This window comes from Priapulus caudatus, unplaced genomic scaffold (genome assembly GCF_000485595.1).
Source record: "Priapulus caudatus unplaced genomic scaffold, Priapulus_caudatus-5.0.1 Scaffold152, whole genome shotgun sequence".
In the NCBI taxonomy this organism is placed as follows: Eukaryota; Metazoa; Priapulida; class Priapulimorpha; order Priapulimorphida; family Priapulidae; genus Priapulus; species Priapulus caudatus.
Genome location: NW_014577213.1, coordinates 44,421 through 56,920, shown reverse-complemented (window position 1 = coordinate 56,920; position 12,500 = coordinate 44,421). Strand labels below are relative to the sequence as shown.

At 47.6% G+C, this 12,500-nt stretch overlaps 2 protein-coding genes across 2 annotated transcripts in view; both read right to left on the bottom strand.

The window, feature by feature from the left end:
• LOC106806298 (sushi, von Willebrand factor type A, EGF and pentraxin domain-containing protein 1-like) overlaps window positions 1-4,004 on the bottom strand; it is a 7,548-nt gene extending 3,544 nt beyond the window's left edge. Inside the window, exons 1-6 of the mRNA XM_014808186.1 lie at window positions 3,378-4,004; window positions 2,859-3,037; window positions 2,472-2,607; window positions 1,763-1,892; window positions 1,291-1,467; window positions 1-40 (exon numbers count right to left, since the gene is read on the bottom strand). The exon at window positions 1-40 is cut by the window's left edge and continues 128 nt beyond it. Coding sequence (XP_014663672.1) covers window positions 1-40; window positions 1,291-1,467; window positions 1,763-1,892; window positions 2,472-2,607; window positions 2,859-3,037; window positions 3,378-3,503 — 788 coding nt within the window. The 5' untranslated portion in view covers window positions 3,504-4,004. The remainder of the gene's footprint in view (window positions 41-1,290; window positions 1,468-1,762; window positions 1,893-2,471; window positions 2,608-2,858; window positions 3,038-3,377) is intronic.
• Window positions 4,005-7,076: 3,072 nt separating this feature from the next.
• The window catches only part of LOC106806284 (sushi, von Willebrand factor type A, EGF and pentraxin domain-containing protein 1-like), an 8,497-nt gene continuing 3,073 nt past the window's right edge, over window positions 7,077-12,500 (bottom strand). The window contains 5 exon segments of the mRNA XM_014808168.1: window positions 7,077-7,492; window positions 7,722-7,809; window positions 7,811-8,009; window positions 8,397-9,238; window positions 10,157-12,500. The exon segment at window positions 10,157-12,500 is cut by the window's right edge and continues 19 nt beyond it. Of these exon segments, the coding sequence (XP_014663654.1) occupies window positions 7,077-7,492; window positions 7,722-7,809; window positions 7,811-8,009; window positions 8,397-9,238; window positions 10,157-12,500 (3,889 nt within the window).

The following is a 12,500-nucleotide window of genomic DNA, read 5'->3' as shown; positions in this document are numbered from 1 at the left end:
ACGGCACCATTGTTGATCGGAGGTCTGCCACATGACATGCCTGCGTCAAAACACCAAAGCTGTCAAAACTACGACCAACTTTCATTCGAAATGCGAGCTATAGGCGCATAATTTCATCAAAATTATATATGAATATACGTTTCGTTTGCCATCATACATTACTTCTCATGCGCGATACTAGCGCCGACCAACGGCGAAGAAAAATTCATCTGCGTGAGGAATCAGGATGTTCAGAAGATCGGGTTCGCTGCTATTACTTAGGCGAGGTTACAGATTCTAGATTTTTCACAGAAAATACACCTGAACCGTTCCTCTCTTTTTTAAATAAGGAGTCTCCACAAAATATTCATTAGTTTAGCAGATAGTGGGCATGCGCACAGCTACGTCTGGCCCTATAATCTGTCACATGTTTTAAGAAGGTTTGGAAGATATATCGCCTTCTAATTCTTAAAGTGAGTCAATGTGGCCAACCTTTTTCTTATCTAACTACTCCCGAGTATGTATGTATGTGCTCACTACATGTGTAAACCTCAACACAATTATATATGAATAGATGTTTAGTATCGCACACTACTTCTCATGTGCGATACTAGCGCCGACCAATGGTAAACAAAAATCTAAATTGGGAATAAGAATGTTGAAAAGATTGGGCTCGCTGCTATTACTTAGGGGAGACAAGAGATTTAAGATTTTTCACAGAAACCTATACGAGAATTCTTCCTCTTCTTTTTAAATGTATAATTACAACGAAATGTGATTGATTTTACAAATGAGCGCACAGAGACGTCTGACCCTATAATCTATCACATGTTTTAAGAAGAATCGGAAGACAGTTATCAGTTGTTACTAGACAGAAGCAGCCAGTCAGACGGATGGAAGGATGCACGGAGGCAGGTCTAGCTGGATGAACGGACATAGGAGTAGGAGTAGAACAGTAGTAGCAGCGGCGCAAGTAGTCAGGTGGCAAAGGTAAAGCAATTGTGGTAACAGTAGCAGTAGCAGCTAGTGGTAGCAGTAGCAGTAGCAGCTAGTGGTAGCAGTAGCAGTAGCAGCTAGTGGTAGCAGTAGCAGTAGCAGCTAGTGGTAGCAGTAGCTGTTTATATCAATCAACATCATTTACAAGAATATTTCAGTAAATTTTAAGCTGCCGAGTTGGCTGCTTGCCGCTTAATGATATTGCCGCCATGGCAAGCTATATGGCTTTCCATCCTAACCTTTCCAGCACGACTCATACTTCAACTCTAGCTTTTGCCCACAGCATAATTCCTTTCCGTACGTAAAACAGCTTACGTGTGCACATTCCGCGAAGGTGCGTCCAATGTCCGTCTTGCTGGCACGTTGTAGACATATGCTGAACGGCACGATAGCCCGGCAGGCAGGTAAATGTTACCTTCTCACCTGTCATGTAGCCGTCTGGGCTGAGCGTGCGTGTATACAGCGGTTGCTTCGGCGGCCCACAGTCAGAAACTATAGAGAAAGATTTACACTCATCATTATATTATTATTATTAGCCTACAGAATGTCGATAACTGCGTAGCGTAGCTCAAGTTGCCCAAAAGATCATCGTTTCATGAGCGTAAATACTATCTGTCTAATCGATCTAATATAATCGTAAATATAATCGCAACATGTCGTAATCGAAACATAAATATAATCAGGAGTAGATAAAGATGTCTTTATCTACTCCTGATATAATCTACGACCGGATGGTAAAACTGTGCTATTGCACGACGTTGTTGTAGTTTGCAATGAGACAACTAACGGATGCACATGGGAGCCGGGTCAGACCAATCTCCAGTGTCCCGACAGAGTCGTGTTGCTGCGCCCGATAGACGATAACCATCGTCGCACGTATATGTCGCGGTAGATCCAACCATGTTGTCACCGCTAACCTGTAACACCAGGGGGCGCGTTGTCAGAAGCGTATTAAGACGTTGCGACATCGTGAGTCTAAACTGTATGTCGTACCCTTTGAAGTGAAATCTTGTGAAAACGTTATGAGATTTTAGACTTATGATACTCATAACTATTTATGTTTCAGTATTATGTTCACTAATGAGACAACGTTGAATTTTTTAGTGCTGTAACAAATTATTAATTAACTATAGTCACGAAATGGAAAATACCCTTCAACTCTTCAAACCACCAATGACTTAACAGTTATGTACTCGTGTGTAATAGATATTTACTCAAAGTTTACAATTCGTGCGTTTATCGGCCGTCCTATATAACATATACTTTATATATAGCGCCATCTGTGTATCAAACGCGTATTACATCGCGTTGACTAGTACACCACTCCTTCACTGCGACCAAAACTACATCCACCAAACGAGCACTTGTGAAAAATTCTCCGATCTGTCATGAGGGAATTATCGACAAGGTAGCTCTACTGGTGGAGCGAAGGGGCTACACCGGTAGAGCTATCGATAAGGTAGGGGCTGCGGGAGGGTGGAGTGGTGGACGTTTACCTGGCCGTGTGTCGGTGGCTGCTGGTGACTACATGTCACCAGGTCGCACACCGGTGCTGGGTGGTCCCAACTACCGGCACTAGCATCCAGCGCATTCGTGTCACACGTCAAGATGGACGCTCCCGTCATCTCATATCTGTAGTGGCAGTAATGTATACTATATGCAGATGCGACACCGCGCGATTCGAAAGAGGAATCGCCAGACTCTAACCATGATTTTTTTAAATTTTTTGCGCGGCTGTCTCGCGAAACCAACATTTATTACTAGCCAAATGAAATTTTTAAATTAAAATTTCAATTCAACGTTTTTTAAATTAAATTGCGAATATAGATAGATTTTCACTGTCTATATACTATTCTGAGAACTACGTTGGGCTGCGTACTAACCCGGGTTGGCAGGAATACTGAGCCTTGTCGCCGTGGTTGTACCCTGTCACCCTCCGCGCCGCGTGGCTGACCCCGGCAGGCGTCGGGCAGCTCAGGCGCTCGCAGGTAGGTGCAGGTGTCTCTGATGTGCCATCCCGCTGACCTAGGGCCATCCATTCACCTTCCGCTGAGCAGAATAGCTATAACGGAATAATCAGATAGTGACAAGATGAGAGGTGCGATACTAATGTAATTTTTAATTTGTATATAATTAGGCTTATATTATTTATTTATTTATTTATTTATTTATTTATCGATTCCGGATTAATGTTTTCAATGTCATAGGGTTGTTGTGCTGCATCTAACCTTCGAGTAATCATTCTGATGATTACTCCAATGATCAGAATGATTACTCCAAGATCCAACGTACGAGTGCTTGGTGTGTTATACACTACGGTGCTGCGTTGATGTTAATGAACACTCCGCCAGCGTGAAGGTCCCCCGCGTAGTCCAGTATAAGTATATATTATTTGAACTTACCTTTCTGTTTGAGCTCATCGTAAAACCCTGATCGCACGCATACGTCACTTCATCGCCGTAGTGCGTAGACGTCCATTCCGCGTGCGCATGCGCGACGAGTGGCGGGCTCGCGCAGTCGACAGGCATGCAGTCGACAGCCTCGATCCCAATCCACGTTCCATCTCCGCCGCATCGCACTTCCCACTCTCTCCCGCCGACGCCTCCGTAACCCTCCACGCACTCGTACGACACTCGAGCGCCGACCGTGAATGCGGTGTCAGCGGTGTAGCCTCTGTGGGTGCTATTAGCAAGGCTCGGCGGCACAGCGCACTGGATGAGATCGCAAGATGGCGGCGTCCCGATCCAATCTCCGCTCACTCCGCAGACGACAGGTACATCCCGCCGCAGTTCGTAGTCGGCGTCGCACGTGTAGTACACTTCGGCGCTGATGGGGAACCGTCGCGATTTACCGATCGCCTTGCCGTGTTTTATTTCCGGTGGATTTCTGCATTCTGACGTCACACATCGTGGCACGTCACCTTCCAGCCGTCAATGCCGCATGCGAGAACGGCGTCCCCAAACGAGCGTGGTCGTAGGTTGACACTTATACTGGCTGTGTCATCGAACAACGTATATACCGCTGGGTCTGGTGATGCGTGACGATTCCCTTGCCAACTCATCCTCCAATGTAGTACCCAGAGCTGACCGGCAGGTGGCGGTCCGCATTGGCACGATGAGCGCAGAACCAAGCCTCTCCCATACCACTTCGCCATCGGAGTCACAGTAACAACGAACCGTCGCCGTCGTGACTTCGTATCCGCTCTCTGCCATTCCAGCGTCGATGATGCTGCCGTAACTGGACGTAATTTCGCTCACAATTTCTCCATCCTCTTCGCGGTGTAGTTGGCTGTCACAGTCCACCAGCCTCGCATGGTGGAGGCGTTTCCGTGTCCACACATCCGTCCGCCCATGCAACGCAATTCCGCGCTGCCTCAGGTTTTAGCAATGTTCACATCCAAAACCAACTTACTTCGTCAGGTCGGTAGGCCACCATCAGCTGTTGAGACGAAAGTGGGTAAATAGGCCGTTGTATCCGCTCAAGCTGGCAGGCAACGAGTTGCCTCGGCACCTCTGGCTCAGGTGCTCCCACTCTCCGTCGTCCATGCATTTAGTTTTCAGTTACCCCGACCATCGATGAAAACCGTTTCTCGCAGCTTTAGCCGTCACTATCGCCGCTGGGAAGTAAGCTCCGTCCATGTTGATCTTACCATTGCATCGGTGCTAGTGGCTGCCTCACAGGGCGTCATGTCCTTCACGCACATCTGGCGTTATCTCCCGTCCATTCACCTGCAGACGCCTGCCAAACACGTGTTGCCGGTCCCTGTAGCGTATATCCAGCCTTTTGCACTGTGTACGAAAAACAGATGTCTTCCGAAGCCGTAGGTAAATCATCAATGTAGCCATAAACTGGCCGCAGTGGCCTTTCGGACATTCAACTTTCTCACATCGCGGGTTGGACGGCGGTCCCTTCTTCAGTCGGTAGACACGTTGCGAATTCTACTTCGCTGAGAGGACTGCAGTGAAATAATAACGGCGGTCACTAAAAATCAAGACTTTATATTACGTTGTAGGTTTGCACCCGCCAAAGAATGATCGTAGTGCCATAAAGAGAAATAATCACCTTCTGATTTATGATATATATATATATATATATATAATATATATTTATATATTATTGTTGCTTCGTCGTGAATGTACGTAACTAAGACGCCATTAACAAAAAGCCAGTAACGAGAACCGTAAACTCCGCCAACGACCACTAATATAACATGAATGTATGTATATATATATATATATATTATATATTTATATATCATAATATATATAAATATCAGGAGCTATATCAATAGACTCCTGACAATTGATAGGGACTCAATTGCATAGAAATTGATAGACTCCTGTAATAATATAATAAGCCCTACGAGTTACTGCAGTTACGTACATATAGCTGCCCATCGCATATATATTTGATGGATGGCTCCGACTGAGTAGTCATGGCCAATCATCCTTCCATGGCAACCGGCCTCAGCGGTTTGGTGTATTGATTCTGACGTCACACATCGTGGCCTCACCTTTCCAGCCGTCAACCTGCATGAGAACCGCGTCCCCGAACGAGCGTGTATCAGGGTCTGCACTTTATGCGTTGTGTCATACGCACACGCTATCACCGCGGGTCTGTGTATGCCTGACGATTTCTTGCACTCATCTCCATGTAGTATAGCCCAGCTGACGGCAGTGGCGGGCCGCATTGCACGATGACGCAGAATCCAAGCTCTCCCATCCACTCGCCATCGGAGTCACAGAACAACGAACCGTCGCCGTCCGTGACTTCGTATTCCTTCTCTACATTCCAGCGCTGGTGATGCTGCCGTAAACTGGACGATTCGCCCACAATTTCTCCATCCTCTTCGCCGGTTGTAGTTGGCTGTCCACAGTCCACCAGCTCGCATGTCGGAGGCGTTCCTGTCCACACATCGTCGCCCATACAACCAATTCCGCGCTGCCTATCAGGTTGTAGCCAAGTTCACATCCAAAACCAACTACTCGTCAGGTCGGTAAGCCACCATCAGTGTGAGACGAGTGGTAAAATGGCCGTTTAGCGTATCGCTCAAGGTGGCAGGACACGAGTTTTCTCGCCACCTGGGCTCAGGGTGCTCCCACTCTCCGTCGTCCATGCATGCATGTTTTCAGTTACCCCGACCAAGAGAAAACCCGTTCTCGCAGCTGTAGGTCACTACGCCCTGGGAAGTAAGCTCGTCCTATGTTGCATTTACCTTGATCGGTGCTAGTGCTGCTTCACAGGGCGTCATGTCCTTCACTGCACACTGGTTATCTCCGTCCATTCACCTGAGACGCCTGCAAACACGTGTTGTCCGGTCCCTGTAGCGTATATCCAGCTTTGCACCTGTAGAAACAGTGTCTTCGAAGCCGTAGTAAATCCATCAATGTAGCCATAAACTGGCCGCAGTGGTTTTGGACATTCAATTTTCTCACATCGCGGTAACGGCAGGTCCCATTCTTCAGTCGTAGACACGTGCGAATTTTACTTCCTGAGAGACTGCAGGTGAAATAAAACGGGTCACTAAAATCAAGACTTAATATTACGTTGTAGTTTGCGCGCAAAGAGTGATCGTAGTGCATAAAGAAAAAATATCACCTTCTGATTTATTGATAATATATATACTATATATATATTATATATATATAATATATATTTGTGCTCGTGTGAATGTACGTAACTAAGACGCCATTCAACAAAAAGCAGTAACGAGAACCGTAAACTCCGCGCAACGACACTAATATAACTATGAATGTATGTATATATATATATATATATATATAATATATATAATATCAGGAGCCTATCAACAGACTCCTGACAATTGATAGACTCAATTGATAGACAATTGATAGACTCAATTGATAGACAATTGATAGACTCCTGATAATATATATGAGCTACGAGTTACTGCAGTTACGTACATATAGCCTGCATCGCATATATATTTGATGGTGGCTCCGACGGAGTAGTCATGGCCAATCATCCTTCCATTGCAACGGTCAGGGTTGTGATATTGCATTCTGACCGTCACACATCGTGGCACGTCACCCTTCCCACCGTCAACGCGCATGTGAGAACCGCGTCCACGAGCGTCGTAATCAGCGGTCGCACTTATACTGGGCTGTGTCATCGAACACGTATACCGCGGGGTCTGTGATGCCGTGACGATTTCTTGCACTCAGCTCCATGTAGTACCCAGAGCTGACGGCAGGTGGCGGGCCGCATTGCACGATGACGCAGAATCCAAGCTCTCCCATCCACTCGCCATCGGAGTCACAGAACAACGAACCGTCGCCGTCCGTGACTTCGTATCCCTCTCTGCATTCCAGCGCGATGATGCTGCCGTAACTGGACGATTCGCCCACAATTTCTCCATCCTCTTCGCCGGTTGTAGTTGGCTGTCCACAGTCCACCAGCTCGCATGTCGGAGGCGTTCCTGTCCACACATCGTCGCCCATGCAACGCAATTCCGCGCTGCCTATCAGGTTGTAGCCAAGTTCACATCCAAAACCAACTACTTCGTCAGGTCGGTAGGCACCATCAGTGTGAGACGAGTGGGTAAAATGGCCGTTAGGTATTCCTCAAGTGGCAGGCAACGAGTTTCCTCGCACCTGGGCCTCAGGGTGCTCCCACTCTCTCCGTCGTCCATGCATGTGTTTTCAGTTACCCGACCAAGAGAAAACCGTTCTCGCAGCTGTAGGTCACTACGCCGCTGCGGAAGTAAGCTCGTCATGTTGATTTACCATTGATCGGTGCTAGTTGCTGCTCACAGGGCGTCATGTCCTTCACGCACACTGGGTTATCTCCGCTCCATTCACCTGAGACGCTGCAAAACACGTGTTGCCGGTCCCTGTAGCGTATATCCAGCTTTGCACCTGTAGGAAACAGTGTCTTCGAAGCCGTAGGTAAATCCATCAATGTAGCCATAAACTGGCCGCAGTGGTTTCGGACATTCAACTTTCTCACATCGCGGTAACGGCAGGTCCCATTCTTCAGTCGGTAGACACGTGCGAATTCTACTTCCTGAGAGACTGCAGTGAAATAAAACGGGGTCACTAAAATCAAGACTTTATATTACGTTGTAGTTTGCACGCAAAGAATGATCGTAGTGCCATAAAGAAAAATATCACCTTCTGATTTATGATATATATATATATATATTTGTGCTCGTGTGAATGTACGTAACTAAGACGCCATTCAACAAAAAGCAGTAACGAGAACCGTAAACTCCGCAACGACACTAATATAACTATGAATGTATGTATATATATATATATATATATATATATATATATAATATATATAATATCAGGAGTCTATCAATAGACTCCTGACAATTGATAGACTCAATTGATAGACAATTGATAGACTTCCTGATAATATATATATAGCTACGAGTTACTGGCAGTTACGTACATATATAGCCTGCATCGCATATATATTTGATGGTGGCTCCGACGGAGTAGTCATGGCCAATCATCCTTCCATTGGCAACGGTCAGGGTTGGTGTATTGCATTCTGACGTCACACATCGTGGCACGTCACCTTCCCAGCCGTCAACGCCGCATGTGAGAACCGCGTCCCCGACGAGCGTCGTATCAGGGTCGCACTTGTAGTGGGTTGTGTCATCGAACACGTATACCGCGGGGTCTGTGATGCCGTGACGATTCCTTGCACTCATCTCCATGTAGTACCCAGAGCTGACGGCAGGTGGCGCGGCGCGCATTGCACGATGACGCAGATCCAAGCTCTCCCATCCACTCGCCATCGAGTCACAAGAAAACGAACCGTCCGCCGTCCGTGACTTCGTATCCCTCTCTGCATTCCAGCGTGGTGATGCTGCCGTAACTGGACGATTCGCCCACAATTTCTCCATCCTCTTCGCCGGTTGTAGTTGGCTGCCACAGTCCACCAGCTCGCATGTCGGAGGCGTTCCTGTCCACACATCGTCGCCCATACAACGCAATTCCGCGCTGCCTATCAGGTTGTAGCCAAGTTCACATCCAAAACCAACTACTTCGTCAGGTCGGTAGGCACCATCAGTGTGAGACGAGTGGGTAAAATGGCCGTTAGGTATCCGCTCAAGTGGCAGGCAACGAGTTTCCTCGCACCTGGGCTCAGGGTGCTCCCACTCTCCGTCGTCCATGCATGTGTTTTCAGTTACCCCGACCAAGAGAAAACCGTTCTCGCAGCTGTAGGTCACTACGCCGCTGGGAAGTAAGCTCGTCCATGTTGATTTACCATTGATCGGTGCTAGTGGCTGCTCACAGGCGCGTCATGTCCTTCACGCCACACTTGGTGTTATCTCCCGTCCATTCACCTGAGACCGCTTGCAAACACGTGTTGGGCCGGTCCCTGTAGCGTATATCCAGCTTTGCACCTGTAGGAAAACAGTGTCTTCGAGAGCCGTACGGTAAATCCAGTCAATGTAAGCCATAAAACTGGCCGCAAGTGGTTTTTGGAGATTCAATCTTTCTCACATCGCGGTAACGCAGATCCCATTCTTCAGTCGGTAAGACACGTGCGAATTTTACTTCCTGAGAGACTGCCAGTTGAAATAAAACGGGGTCACTAAATCAGACTTTATATTACGTTGTAGTTTGCACGCAAAGAAGTGATCGTAGTGCCATAAAGAAAAATATCACCTTCTGATTTATGAATATATAATATATATATGATATATATATATATATATATAATTTTGTGCTCGTGTGAATGTACGTAACTAGACGCCATTCAACAAAAAAGCAGCTAACGAGAACACGTAAACTCCGCAACGACACTTAATATAACTTATGAATGTATGTATATATACTATATATATATATATATATATAATATCAGGAGTCTATCAATAGACTCCTGACAATTGATAGACTCAATTGATAGACAATTGATAGACTCCTGATAATATATATAAGCTACGAGTTACTGCAGTTACGCCTACATATAGCCTGCCATCGCATATATATTTGATGTGATGGCTCCGACTGAGTAGTCATGGCCAATCATCCTTCCATTGGCAACGGTTAGGGTTGGTGTATTGCATTCTGACGTCACACATCGTGGCACGTCACCTTCCCAGCCGTCAACGCCGCAGTGATGAGACCGCGTTCCCCGACGAGCGCCGTATCAGGGTTGCCACTTGTAGTGGGTTGTGTCATCGAACACGTTATACCGCGGCGGTTGTGATGCCGTGACGATTCCTTGCACTCATCTCCATGTAGTACCCAGAGCTGACGGCAGGTGGCGGGCCGCATTGCACGATGACGCAGAATCCAAGCTCTCCCATCACTCGCATCGGAGTCACAGAACAACGAACCGTCGCCGTCCCTGACTTCGTATCCCTCTCTGCATTCCAGCGTGCAGTGATGCTGCCGTAACTGGACGATTCGGCCCACAATTTCTCCATCCTCTTTGCCGTGTCGTGGTTGGCTGTCCACAGTCCACCAGCTCGCATGTCGGAGCGTTCCTGTCCACACCATCGTCGCCCATTACAACGCAATTCCGCGCGCCTATCAGGGTAGCCAAGTTCACATCCAAAACCAACTACTTCGTCAGGTCGGTAAGCACCATCAGCTGTGAGACGAGTGGGTAAAATGGCGCCGTTAGGTAATTCGCTCAAGTGGCAGGGCACCGAGTTTCTCGCACCTGGCTCAGGGTGCTGCCACTCTCCGTTGTCCAAACATGTTGTCGTTGCTTGACCAACAAGAATAAGATCATCCTCACAGCTATATGTGGCAGTGCTTCCTGGTGCAATTTCTCCTCCAATTCTTGACCATCTAACACTGCCACCTGTCGGTGCACTTGGTCTGCTGCAAACAACTTCTGTTCCTCTACATTCTGGGGTTGCATGCTCCCACTCCCCGTTGTCCAAACATGAGATTGTTGCTTGACCAACAAGAGTAAGACCATCCTCACAACTATATGTGGCAGTGCTTCCTGGTGCAATTTCTCCTCCAATTCTTGACCATCTAACACTGCCACCTGTCGGTGCACTTGGTCTACTGCAGACAACCTCTGTTCCTCTACATTCTGGGGTTGCATGCTCCCACTCTCCCTTGTCCAAACATGTGATCGTTGCTTGACCAACAAGAGTAAGACCATCCTCACAGCTATATGTGGCAGTGCTTCCTGGTGCAATTTCTCCTCCAATTCTTGACCATCTAACACTGCCACCTGTCGGTGCACTTGGTCTGCTGCAAACAACTTCTGTTTCTCTACATTCTGGAGTTGCATGCTCCCACTCTCCGTTGTTCATACATGTGATCGTTGCTTGACCAACAAGAGTAAGACCATCCTCACAGCTATATGTGGCAGTGCTTCCTGGTGCAATTTCTCCTCCAATTCTTGACCATCTAACACTGCCACCTGTCGGTGCACTTGGTCTGCTGCAAATAACTTCTGTTCCTCTACATTCTGGGGTTGCATGCTCCCACTCCCCGTTGTCCATACAGGTGGTCTCTGCTTGACCAACAAGAGTGAGACCATCTTCACAACTATATGTGGCAGTGCTTCCTGGTGCAATTTCTCCTCCAATTCTTGACCATCTAACAGTGCCACCTGTCGGTGCACTTGGTCTACTACAAACAACTTCTGTTCCTCTACATTCTGGAGTTGCATGCTCCCACTCTCCGTTGTCCAAACATGTGATAGTTGCTTGACCAACAAGGGTAAGACCATCCCCACAGCTATATGTGGCAGTGCTTCCTGGTGCAATTTCGCCCCCAATTCTTGACCATCTAACACTGCCACCTGTCGGTGCTCTTGGTCTACTGCAAACAACTTCTGTTCCTCTACATTCTGGGGTTGCATGCTCCCATTCTCCGTTGTCCATACATGTTATCGTTGCTTGACCAACGAGTGTGTAACCTTCAGCACAACTGTATTTGGCAACATTTCCGCTCCAGTCTACGTGGCTATTTGCCGAGACACTGGGACGACCACAAGTGATTCGACATTCAGGCACGCTAGAGCTCCATGTCCCATCTGCCTGGCACTCACTCGACGCATCCCCAACCAGCAAGAACCCTTCGCTGCAGACGAAATACACAGTGACGCCCGCGTACAACGCATCGCTCGTCTTTGTTACCTGGCCGTTAATCAGCGTCAGGTGTTCGCACTCCGAAACACATTCGGGAGTATCGTCCAGCAGCCATCCTCTCTCACGAGAACAAGATGCTTGTCGCGAACCACTTCGCATGAAGAAGCCTTCATTGCAGTAATACTCCGCAAAGATGGTCTGGCTTTCCATACGCGCAGAACTAGCTGTTACCGGCTCCTCTTCTTCAACTACAACTGTAGGCCGCGGGCTTTTTCTTCCCTTGACCTTCTTGCCGCCCTTTACACCTTTTCTTCCCTTGAATTGTCGCTTCCATCTGGCTGCTCTTCTGAATCGCGTGCGGCCTAGCGCGATCTGTCTTTTACGTCTGAGTGTTTCAGCATCATCGGTGGTTGATATGTACGTAAATACCGCGTTTGCTATAGATGGCGGTGTCTCGCTGAAGCAGTTGAAACTTCCA